Source organism: Mauremys reevesii, linkage group 1, assembly GCF_016161935.1.
Source record: "Mauremys reevesii isolate NIE-2019 linkage group 1, ASM1616193v1, whole genome shotgun sequence".
Classification (NCBI taxonomy): Eukaryota; Metazoa; Chordata; order Testudines; family Geoemydidae; genus Mauremys; species Mauremys reevesii.
The window spans coordinates 317784686-317797785 of record NC_052623.1 but is presented as its reverse complement, the minus strand read 5'-3'; the positions used below and the strand labels follow the sequence as shown (position 1 = coordinate 317797785).

The window sequence follows — 13100 nt, the reverse complement described above, 5'->3', positions numbered from 1 at the left end:
TTACAGATAGGGAAATGGAGGCACAGGGGAATTAAATGACTTGTCCAGGATTATACAGGAAGTATATGGCAGAACCAAGAATAGAACCTAAATGTCCTTACTCCAAATCCTGTGCCTGAAACAAAAGACCATCCCCCGCTTCTCCAACAGCCAAACAGCTTTTGATAACTACAGCACTAGATCCAAATAGCAACCTTGGCTCTGTAAATACCAAGTAATTCTATGAACTACTTACTGGTGATTGGGTGATTATTCATGATACATTAAAAATTATTTTTTGTATCTTAATTGCATCTTCCAGAGCAGTCATTATTAGTAGTAATTATTATTTTGTGAAAGCAACAAAGAATCCTGTGGCACCTTATAGACTATGGCAAATGCTAAATTATTATTTTGTGGCAAATGCTAAATTATTATTTAGCTTCAATAAACACTCATTATGGGATGATACTAATGATGTGATTACTTTGGCTATTTCTAACCGTGCACATAATTTCCATTTGTTTTCTTTATTTTAGTGGCTTTCTATTACGCTTGGCTGCTATCACCACCTGGCCTTTGGCTAATAGCTAAAATCCAAAATGCAAAGGCTAAAAAAAGAAAAGAAAAGAAAGAAAAAGAAAAACATAATTAAAAAACCTCAGCTATCCACCACATTTCACTTTCATGACGCCCAATTAACTCAAAACATGAAATCAGACATTTTACCTGTTTTGCCAGTATTGTGAATGAAAGCGTCTTCTGAAGTTTCCTTTTCCCAACCTTGGAATTTAAGTTTTTTGAGATTTACATTTACTTGCGTAAGATCTTCATCAATATTAATAGGAGATTGTTTGGCACCATTACATGCTGGATACTTCTTCCCCCAGTTCTTTTGGTTCAAAGTTCCTAAACATCAAAACATAACAGGCAAACATTATAAGTAAACATGATCTTGCAAGCTAATACTCTTATTTTTTGCATGTGAAAAAGGTAAAATATAGAATGTAATAGCATGGCAGAAAACTTGCCTTTCTTAGTCTTCATTTACATCGTAATAGGCAATACATATGACTTACATCCTAAATATTAGACATAGAGAATCACCTTTTTAGGCCATCTAAAAAAATCATGTAAAAAACCTAAGGTGAAATGACTTTGGGCTGATGACAAAGCAGATTATACAAACATACAAAGTATATGCTAAAATATGTAATATAGGAATGGAACAAACATCCAGAGGAGGTCAAGCGAATCGAGAATCTGATCATCTTTAGGAAATGCTGCAAAACCTTCTTCGCTGAAAAAGCTTGTACACTATAAGTCTGACACTTATAACACTGCCACCTTCTTGTACAAAATAATGCACTGCCAACCACAACACAAAAAGAAGGAATTAATAACATATAAAAAAAATCAAAAACAAAATCCTCACCCCAATCAGAATTTTTACCATTGAAAGGGAGAAGTGACAGAGACCTTATGATTCCACAAAGTCCGCTAATGACTTTGCTATTACTATTGGAATAAATGGAAGGCATTCAGGTAACATGGTAATGAGTGTGGTGGGTTTGGAGGTGATCTGTAATAACTGATGAATATTATATATGGTCTTTCTGTTCATCTCTTGTAAGTGGGGGTTAGTGTATGAATACAAGAGGAATTCAAGCAGGGATTGTCTGGACATAAGCTGGGAAAAGGACAATTGCTTCAGATAGCCACCCATTTACTGATACATAAGCGACAATGCAAGGGCCATTCACTTTGAAATTTTACGTCTGACACCCAGCTGAGCTCGACAGTCTAGCTTGACAAAAGGGTGGTGGTGTCCCAGCTTGTAACCACACGGGGATCAAAGCTCATGAATACTGGAACAAGGAACTTTGGCAAGATCAAAAGACAGGCCCTCAAAGACAAGGCAGACAGTGACTGTAGGGGAACTGATTGAGCCCCAGAGGCCAATGATCTGGGGTAAGACAGGCCTGCCTCAACCTTTAGGCGTGTGTATAGACTGTTTATTGTTTTAAAAGCCTCTACTTTTATACTTTGCCTTGTTTCTGCTGTTAAGATTAAACAATACTTTGTTTTAAGAAGGCAGTTTGTGGTCCCTATTCAATGCTGGCCAAAAGTTTCCAAAGGGAAGAGCTGCAGGTACCAAGTCCCGTACAAACTGCTGAGAGTAAGCTTGGTTCATCCACAGAGTGGGAGACTCAACTACTTGATCTAAGAGTGGGAGAAATGTGTGATTCTACTCCAGGGAGGTAAAGGTGCAAGGCCTCACGCTAGAGTGTGGTGCAATGAGCGGCCAGAGAAGGGGTCAGAGGTGCAGTAGTTTTGCAGCCGTGACAATGGCCGGTGGTATAAAACCCTACAATCAGACTGATTGACAGACAGACAGATAGATCAATCTTGAACTAACTAATTCAGGAAACTGAGTTAAATAGGGTACTGACATCACCTAACGGTGCATAAGTAATGTAGGTACTACTCTGAAATTTTGACAGGTGAAACTGTCAACTGCAATATCCAAGCAAACTAAACAGACTTCTCAGTGAAGTTTTAGATTTTCTGGACATGGGGATTATAGCTTCATACTAAGTACCTGACCAATGGAGAAAGTTTATACTTCCAGCCCTATCCAAACATGCATACTCCTTATAGTGGACAATCTCTAAATTGAGATTTAGAGTTAACGATCAAGTGATCTCTCTCCTGCCATCCATCTCCACCCTCTGACAAACAGACAGAGACTAGGGACACCATTCCTTACCCATCGTGGCAAATAGCCATTAATGGACTTAACCTCCATGAATGTATCCAGTTCTCTTTTAAACGCTGTTATAGTCCTAGTCTTCACAACCTCCTCAGGTAAGGAGTTCCACAAGTTGACTGTGCGCTGTGTGAAGAAGAACTTCCTTTTATTTGTTTTAAACCTGCCGGCCATAAATTTCATTTGGTGACCCCTAGTTCTTGTATTATGGGAATAAGTAAATAACTTTTCCTTATCTACTTTCTCCACATCACTCATAATTTTATATACCTCTATCATATCCCCCCTTAGTCTCCTCTTTTCCAAGCTGAAAAGTCCTAGCCTCTTTAATCTCTCCTCATATGGGACCCTCTCCAAACACCTAATCATTTTAGTTGCCCTTCTCTAAACCTTTTCTAGTGCCAATATATCTTTTTTGAGATGAGGTGACCACATCTGTATGCAGTATTCAAGATGTGAGCGTACCATGGATTTATATATGGGCAATAATATATTCTCCATCTTATTCTCTATCCCCCTTTTTAATTATTCCTAGCATCCTGTTTGCTTTTTTGAATGCCTCTGCACACTGCATGGACATCTTCAGAGAACTATCCACGATGACTCCAAGATCTTTTTCCTGATTTGTTGTAGCTAAATTAGCCCCCATCATATTGTATGTATAGTAGGGGTTATTTTTTCCAATGTGCATTACTTTACATTTATCCACATTAAATTTCATTTGCCACTAACCAATCACTTAGTTTTGTGAGATCTTTTTGAAGTTCTTCACAGTCTGCTTTGGTCTTAACTATCTTGAGCAGTTTAGTATCATCTGCAAACTTTGACACCTCACTTTTTACCCCTTTCTTCAGATCATTTATGAATAAGTTGAATAGGATTGGTCCTAGGATTGACCCTTGGGGAACACCACTAATTACCCCTCTCCATTCTGAGAATTTACCATTAATTCCTACCCTTTGTTCCCTGACTTTTAACCAGTTCTCAATCCATGAAAGGACCTTCCCTTTTATCCCATGACAGTTTAATTTACCTAACAGCCTTTGGGGAGGGACCTTGTCAAAGGCTTTCTGGAAATCTAAGTACACTATGTCCACTGGATCCCCCTTGTCCACATGTTTGTTGACCCCTTCAAAGAACTCTAATAGATTAGTAAGACACGATTTCCCTTTAGAGAAACCATGTTGACTTTTGCCCAACAATTTATGTTCTTCTATGTGTCTGACAATTTTATTCTTTCCTATTGTTTCGACTAATTTGCCCGGTCCTGACGTTAGACTTACTGGTCTGTAATTGCCGGGATCACCTCTAGAGCCCTTTTTAAATATTGGCGTTACATTAGCTATCTTCCAGTCATTGGGTACAGAAGCCGATTTAAAGGACAGGTTACAAACCCTAGTTAATAGTTCCACAATTTCACATTTGAGTTCTTTCAGAACTCTTGGGCGAATACCATCTGGTCCCGGTGACTTGTTACTGTTAAGTTTATCAATTAATTCCAAAACCTCCTCTAGTGACACTTCCATCTGTGACAGTTCCTCAGATTTGTCACCTACAAAAACCAGCTCAGGTTTGGGAATCTCCCTAACATCCTCAGCCGTGAAGACTGAAGCAAAGAATTTGTTTAGTTTCTCCGCAATGACTTTATCGTCTTTAAGCACTCCTTTTCTATCTCTATCATTGAGGGGCCCCACGGGTTGTTTGGCAGGCTTCCTGCTTCTGATGTACTTAAAAAAAACATTTTGTTATTACCTTTTGAGTTTTTGGCTAGCCGTTCTTCAAACTCCTCTTTGGCTTTTCTTATTACATGTTTACACTTAATTAGGCAGTGTTTATGCTCCTTTCTATTTACCTCGCTAGGATTTGACTTCCACTTTTTAAAGGAAGTCTTTTTATCTCTCACTGTGTCTTTTAAATGGTTGTTAAGCCACGTTGGCTCTTTTTTAGTTCTTTTACTGTGTTTCTTAATTTGGGGTATACATTTAAGTTGGGCCCCTATTATGGTGTCTTTAAAAAGCGCCCATGCAGTTTGCAGGGATTTCACTCTAGTCACTGTACCTTTTAATTTCTGTTTAACTAACCCCCTCATTTTTGCATAGTTCCCCTTTTTGAAATTAAATGCCACAGTGTTGGGCTGTTGAGATGTTCTTTCCACCACAGAGATGTTAAATGTTATTATATTATGGTCACTATTTCCAAGCGGTCCTGTTATTATTACCTCTTGGACCAGCTCCTGCACTCCACTCAGGACTAAATCTAAAGTTGCCTCTCCCCTATCCACTCATTAGCTCTCTTTTCACAGCATTTTTGTTGGCAGATTATTCTCCCTTCCTTACCTCCTCTGTAGAAGTCCCACATGTTTCTGTCCTTCACTCCCTCCTCTTCTCCTTACTCCTGGGAGACTCAAACAGCTTCCATAGTTTCTGCCCTACGCTGGCAACTCCCAAATCTATCACTTAAAACTGGTCCTTTCTTGCTCTACCCTGTTTAGTTATCAGGTGTACCTTTCTCTCCTACAGCTTACCTGGATAGCCTATCTCCAGTTCAGACTCAGCTTCTTATTTCTCATCTAATTCCTTCCCTTTCTCTCTTTTGTCCACCATCCTCCCATTCTCTAAAGCTTGCAATCTTTGTGTCATTGCTCTTCTGCTCATATGAGCATCCAGGCTCTTGCCACTTCCTGCTCCACAACCTTTAAAAAGCCTGATCCTTCGTTTCCGATTGTATGGCATCATCAGTTGTTCATACCCTTATCATCTCCCTACTACAATACTGTATCCTCTTCCTAGTCCTTTCTGGTCTCCTCAATATCCATTTCACAGCTAAAATGATCGTTCTCCCCATCAATCAGAATGTGCCACTATCCTGTGCTGAATCATTGCACCGGCTTCCCTCACTGCATCAACTTTTAGCTTCTAGTCCTCATCGTCAAAACCCTGCCCTGACAGACATGTTGGATCTTGTGCCCTGCTGCATTCCCCTCATCATCTTATTTCCCCCAGCGATGCCAGACATGAGGCCTCCATGGTTTCTTTCTCCCACTGCTGTCTTCTTTGCACCTTCTTCCCTCCCAGTGCCAGTGTGACAGGCCCCTAGCCTCTCTTCATTCAAATCCTCTCTAAAGTGTCACATCATCTATGAAGCCTACAATAAAAATCAATACATTTTTTAAAAAAATAAAAACAAACCCACAATCTATGGCAGAGGTGGGCAAACTATGGCCCGCGGGCCACATCCAGCCCGCAGGACCCTCCTGCCCGGCCCTTGAGCTCCCAGCCAAGGAAGCTAGCCCACGCCCCCTCCCCTGCTGTCCCTCCCACCCCCATAGCCTCAGCTCGCCGTGCCAACAGCGCTCTGGGTGGCATGGCTGTGAGCTCCTACCGGGCAGCGTGGCTGTCTCCAGCCAGTAAAGGGGTGGGGAGCAGGGGGGTTGGATAGATGTGCAAGTCCCAGGGGGCCTGTCAGGGGGCGGGGGTGTGGATAGGGGCTGGGGCAGTCAGGAGACAGGGAGCTGGAGGGGAGGGGTTGGATGGGGGTTGCATAGGGGGTGGGATCCCGGGGGGAGATTAGGGGAGGGGGTCCTGGGAGGGGGCAGTAAGGGACTAGGAGCAGGGGGGTTTGGACGGGCTGGGGGTTGTGAGTGGGGCAGTCAGGGGGCAGGAAGTGGGAGGAGGCAGATAGGAGGTGGAGGTGTGGCTGTTTGGGGAGGCACAACCTTCCCTACCTGGCCCTCCATACAGTTTGGCAACCCTGATGTGGCGCCAAAAAGTTTGCCCACCTCTGATCTATAGGAACTCCTTCCTCTAGTTTTTCCAGCATGTTTTGTGCTGCTGTATTTGTCATCTAGAAAGTAAGCTCTTTGAGTAAAGGATTGCCTTGTTATTGGAGCCTGAGACAGCACAAAGCATAACAAATCTTGAATGCTAAATTAATAACAATACTAATAAATAATCCTAGAGTATCCCAAGAAGCACAGGACTGTTATAAATCCTCCACACTGCCCTGAGTTAGTGCCGTTAAATAGGAAACTGGCTGCAAGTAATGCAGCATCACTAAGACCCAGCAAAGGCAGATAGACCTCCAGTCCTAAGGTAAGGGGGAAGCACTTGAAGTAAATGGGAAAAGATGGAGGATGGTGTCATGAAAAGGGAGGAAGTGTGACTGGCAAAAGAGAGAGGACAGAAGGCTGAGAACACAGGAAGGGATGGTGGCTAGGCAAGGACGGAATATGGCTGGAGCATATGTGGGAGGGAAAGGGCCCAGGTGGCTTGGGAAAGTCAAAGTAAGTGGGAGGGATGGGTAGGAGAGAAAAAGGAAGCACATCTTTTTTTTTTTTTCCTCCCAGTAAGGGCCCAGTGCAGCCTGCTACAGCTGGCTGGAAAAAAAAGAATTACATTTTTTTTTTAAATAAATACCCGAAAGAAGGACAAATTTTGCAGGAAAGTTTTTGTGATTTTTTTTTCAACCAGCTTTACTGCCTACCCACTTTCAGTTACCAAAATTCTACTGTGGGTGCAAACCCTGATGCCCTGGGAGAAAGTTACTGAATTGTGATAGCTTTCCAGTTATATGTTGCACATAGTTACTGTAACAGGATGATCTTCTTCCTGTTGTGAATAAAGGAAAAGCACAGAGTCTCTCTGTTGCTCTCTAGTTGACAAAAAATTACTGATCTTTGTATGGTGCCATGAATGTTAAGTGAAATCCAGAAGAATGAAAGAAAAGGCATTTTCAAAGGTGCAACTGAAGAAGAGATAAGACTTCCAACTAAGACGAATTAATCAAGCCTCCACATTCACTGCACATGGTAGGAAGTATGAACAGTAATTGGAAAACTTTCAAACAGACTTTTCTTCTCTATATCACAGCAGTTGGTGCAACTGAAAAGCTAGATAAACAAAGAGCAATATCACTGCTTACAACTGCAGAATCACAAGCAACTGATATTGACCCGGAGGAAGACAAAATTGGCAAAATAGTTTTCAAAAGTTTGATGCATACTGCTCTTCAAAAGGAGAATGAGCTATATGAGGAAATTTATTTGAACACAGTAAGTAATAAGGAGTGACATCTGATGTGCTCATTTCATGTCCTGGGCTCAAAGCATAGATAAGCAACTACAGAGATCTTACATAATTGATTGAATAGCATTAGGAATTAAATATAAAACAAATCACACACAAACTGCAAAGAGAACCGGAGTTCAAGCCTGATTGTCCAATTCATATGTGTGTGCCTGAGAGATAGCACTATTACATGTAAGTATTGGTGTAGGTGTTGAAAGTGACAACTGGTGAAACTACCACAGTTTAGATGATTTATAGAAGGTCAACAAACAAACAAAACCCCATCAACTACAAGATGTAGAAGACCCAAGTTCAAGTCCCTGCTCTCAATGATTCAGAGGAAAGACTTGAACCCGGGTCTACCACATGCTCACCCCCATTCTCTCACTTCCATCCTGGACCTCAGAAACTCTCCCAAGGAAAGTTTAGTCAAAACCAGTAAGTTTCCAGGGAACGTTTGGACTTTGATGAGTCAGTATTTTCTTATACAAAACATTTTCTCGGATTTCCGAGCAGTTCTACTCTCCAGGATGCCATCCATCCATGGATAGCTGTAGCTACTGACTCTGTGATCTACTCTTGTCTGCTGAGCTCTTTTGGAATCTGGCCCATAATATATTATTGCACAGCAGACCACTTCCCCCAAATCACTCTTGCTTTGTGTTAAAATACCAAAAGGAAAAACATCTGTCAGATGATAGTGCATGAAACATCTAGAGCTAGCTAAAAAAGTGTGTAGGATTTCAAAGACAAGCTATGAAACTAAGTAGGCTGTGGTACCCTCTGCAACTCTACAGAAGAAGTGCTTTTCAGAGGGTTGATGCACTGCCATGCACATATAGTCAGGGCTGTAAACCATCTCTATGTACATTGTATCCACTTGTACACAGTGATGATTTATGACTTGTGGTTCACGCATCATGTACCAGTGCTGCTTGGGAAACATTATATACAAAGAACTTCAGATTCAAATCTGGAACCAAAGGAATGTGGTTCTGAAACAAGGAACAAATACTGCATATTATTTCAGCTCATTACTGAGAATGGACATATTTGTGCAAGAAACAGGAGGTTGAGATAAGTATTACCGGTATTCCCAGGAAACCAAAGTATGCCAGAAAGAAGTACATTAGGAAGGAGAGTTTTTAACTTGGGAAATTCCATTTTCTCAAGATTACATTTTAGTAAAATACCATAGATCAAAACTACCAGAGCACATAACTGATTAAGTAGTTTTCTCTTGAATGGAGGTATGTCTGCCCTGAGGCAATGTAAGATGGGTTAGTGTTAACAGCAGCTACTAGTGGAGATATGCTTTGCAAATATGTCAAAGTGGAGAGGCCACTCTCACTTCACAGGTATAAATTTTGAAAACACTAAAAGATTAGAGCCATAGTTGTAGGGATTAGGGATGGGAGAACTATATCATATAAAATAACTATTTTGACTCTATTCCGAAATTGAACCATCCCTCTTGTCAGTCATCTGAAATACTGCTTCTGGAATAGGCAGCTCAGCATGAGTGGAACAGGACTGTAGAAAAACAGTCATGGAAGAGGCACTTGAAACTACTTTAGGTTTTCCTTAGTACCCCTCTCCCTATTATCTAAGAAATGGAACCCTAGAAAACTTTATTTTTAAATTTGAGTGACAGATGAAAGAGAATAGAGAAGGGATATGGAGGTTTTTCCATCTTTTCTTTAATTCCTTCCTACCCAGTTTTCTCCCTTACTTCCCATCTTCCCTTTATGTTTAGAAATGTAATCTCTACACATAAGGGAGATTAAGGATGTACATTCTATGCAATTAATAATACTGGATCTGCCTTAGCTAAAATCTTACAATCTTATTACTTTTAAACTAAGTGATTTTAAACAATTCTATTAGAGCAGAATAATTCTACCCAGTGGTACCAAGAATGCACAGTCAACCTGTGGAATTGTTTGCCAAAGGATGTTGTGAAGGCCAAGACTATAACAGGGTTCAAAAAAGAACTAGATAAATTCATGGAGGATAGGTCCATCAATTGCTATTAGCCAGGATGAGCAGGGATAGTGTCAATGGCCTCTGTCTGCCAGAAGCTGGAAACAGGCAACAGTGGATGGATCACTTGATGATTACCTGTTCTGTTCATTCCCTCTGGGGTACCTGGCACTGGCCACTATCAGAAGAATACTGGACTAGATGGACCTTTGGTCTGACCCAGTATGGCTGTTCTTATGTTCTAAGAATACAACTAACATTGAGGACAAGTTTGTCTTTCATGATCAGAAGTTGGTCCAGTAAAAGATATTACTTTACCCACCTTGTCTCTCTAGTATCCTGAGACTGACATGGCTACAGCAATACTGCATGTGAACTTGGGATGTATCCAACACCATCCTGCTTCTTAAGCGCCTTTGTCCTATTAAGGCCGTCTCACCAGTTCCATACTTAGAATTATAGGACTGCAAGGCAGGACTAAGTATTATCTAGACCAGGGGTTGGCAACCTTTCAGAAGTGCTGTGCCGGGTCTTCATTTATTCATTCTAATTTAAGGTTTCGCGTGCTGGTAAAACATTTAAACGTTTTTAGAAGGTCTCTTTCTATAAGTCTATAATATATAAATAAACTATTGTTGTATGTAAAGTAAATAAGGTTTTTAAAATGTTTAAGAAACTTCATTTAAAACTAAATTAAAATGCAGAGCCCCCCCGGACCAGTGGCCAGGACCCGGGCAGTGTGAGTGCCACTGAAAAAATCGGCTTGAGTGCTGCCTTTGGCACATGTGCCATAGGTTGCCTACCCCTGACCTAGACCATTCCTGACAGGTGTTTGTCTAACCTGCTCTTAAAAAATCTCCAATGATGGAGATTCCACAACCTCCCTAGGCAATTTATTCCAGTGTATAACCACCTTGACAGTTAGGACATTTTTCCTAATGTCCAACCTAAATCACCTTTGCTGTCCTATCCTCAGAGGTTAAGAAAAACAATTTCTCTCCCTCCTCCTTGTAACAACCTTTTACATACTTGAAAAGTGTTATCATGTTCCCCCTCAGTCTTCTCTTTTCCAGACTAAACAAACCCAATTTTTTCAACCTTCCCTCATAGGTCATGTTTTCTAGACCTTTAATCATTCTTCGCTGGACTCTCTCCAGTTTGTCCACATCCTTTCTGAAATGTGGTGCCCAGAACTGGACACAATACTCCTGTTGAGGCCTAATCAGTGCTGAGTAGAGTGGAAGAATTACTTCTTGTATCTTGCTTACAACACTCCTGCTAATACATCCCAGAATTATGTTCACTTTTTTTGCAACAGTGTTACACTGTTGACTCATATTTAGCTTGTGGTCCACTATGACCCCCACATCCCTTTCCACAGTACTCCTTCCTAGCACTATGACCCCCACATCCCTTTCCACAGTACTCCTTCCTAGGTAGTCATTTACCATTTTATACGAGTGCAACTGATTATTCCTTCCTAAATGGAGTACTTTGAATTTGTCCTTATTGAATGTCATCCTATTAACTTCAGACCATTTCTCCAGTTTGTCCAGATCATTTTGAATTTTAATCCTATCCTCCAAAGCACTTGCAACCCCTCCCAGCTTGGTATCATCTGCAAACTTTATAAGTGTACCCTCTATGCCATTATCTAAATTATTGATGAAGATGTTGAACAGAACCAGACCCAGAACTGATCCCTGCGGGATCCCACTCGTTATGCCCTTCCAGCATGACTATGAACCACTGATAACTACTCTCTGGGAATGGTTTTCCAACCAGTTTTGCACCCACTTTAATAGTAGCTCCATCTAGGTTGCATTTCCCTAGTTAGTTTATGATAAGGTCATGTGAGACACTATCAAAACCCTTACTAAAGTCAAGATATACCGCATCTACCACTTCCCCCATATCCCCAAGGTTTGTTACCCTGTCAAAGAAAGCTATCAGGTTGGTTTGACATGATTTGTTCTTGACAAATCCATGCTGTCACTTATCACCTTATTATCTTCTGGATGTTTGCAAATTGATTGCTTAATTATTCACTCCATTATCTTTCTGGGTACAGAAGTTAAACTGACTGGTCTGTAATTCCCTGGGTTGTCCTTATTTCCCTTTTTATAGATTGGCACTAAATTTGCCCTTTTCCAGTCTTCTGGAATCTCTCCCATCTTCTATGACTTTCCAAAGATAATTGCTAATGGCTCAGATATCTCCTCAGGCCCTGGTGACTTGAAGACATCTAAACTTATCTAAGTAATTTTTAACTTGTTCTTTCCCTATTTTAGCTTCTTCTGATCCCACCTCATTTTCACTGGCATTCACTATGTTAGATGTCCAATCACCATCAACCTTCTTAGTGAAAACCAAAACAAAGACGTCATTAAGCACCTCTGCCATCGCCCCCCCCCACCATTGAGTAACAGGCCTACCCTGTCCTTGGTCTTCCTCTTGCTTCTAATGTATTTGTAGAATGTTTTCTCGTTACTCTTTATGTCTCTAGCTAGTTTGCTCTCATTTTGTGCCTTGGCCTTTCTAATTTTGTCCCTACATACTTGTGTTATTTGTTTATATTCATCATTTGTAATTTGACCTAGTTTCCACTTTTTGTAGGACTCTCTTGATTTTTAGATCATTGAAGATCTCCTGGTTAAGCCAGGGTGGTCTCTTACCATACTTCCTGTCTTTCCTACGCAGTGGGATAGTTTGCTCTTGTGCCCTTAATAATGTCTCTTTGAAAAATTGCCAATTGTCTTCAATTGTTTTTTCCCCCTTAGACTTGCTTCCCATGGGATCTTACCTACCAACTCCCTGAGTTTGCTAAAGTCTGCCTTCTTGAAATCCATTGTCTTTATTTTGCTGTTCTCCCTCCTACCATTCCTTAGAATCATGAACTCTACCATTTCATGTTCACTTTCACCCAAGCTGCCTGCCACTTTTAAATTCTCAGCCAGTTCCTCCCTATTTGTCAAAATCAAATCCAGATCAGCCTGTCCCCTAGTAGATTTCTCTACCTTCTGAAATTAAAAAAATGTCTCCAATACATTCCAAGAACTTGTTGGATAATCTGTGCCCTGCGGTGTTATTTTCTCTAACAGAGGACTGAGTAGTTGAAGTCCTTGTTTGGACTGCCCTTCTGAACTTTCCTTTAGCTCTTACTGGGCTGCACTTCCTGCTCCCACGCTGTTCCACTCTATGGTGTCCATTTCTCCAGCACCAGCTCCAGTTGCTGAGGCTGCATCCCTCCTTTTTCACCTCAGCTATGGGTGCCTCTCCCCCATTTCCCTCAGTAGGCAAGA

At 41.0% G+C, this 13100-nt stretch overlaps 1 protein-coding gene across 6 annotated transcripts in view; it reads right to left on the bottom strand.

The window, feature by feature from the left end:
• The window catches only part of PTPRZ1 (protein tyrosine phosphatase receptor type Z1), a 191831-nt gene that overhangs the window by 96212 nt on the left and 82519 nt on the right, over nt 1–13100 (bottom strand). For all 6 annotated transcript variants that reach the window (XM_039509988.1, XM_039510007.1, XM_039509998.1 and 3 more), the window contains exon 3: nt 709–888. In XM_039509988.1, coding sequence (XP_039365922.1) covers nt 709–888 — 180 coding nt within the window. The remainder of the gene's footprint in view (nt 1–708; nt 889–13100) is intronic.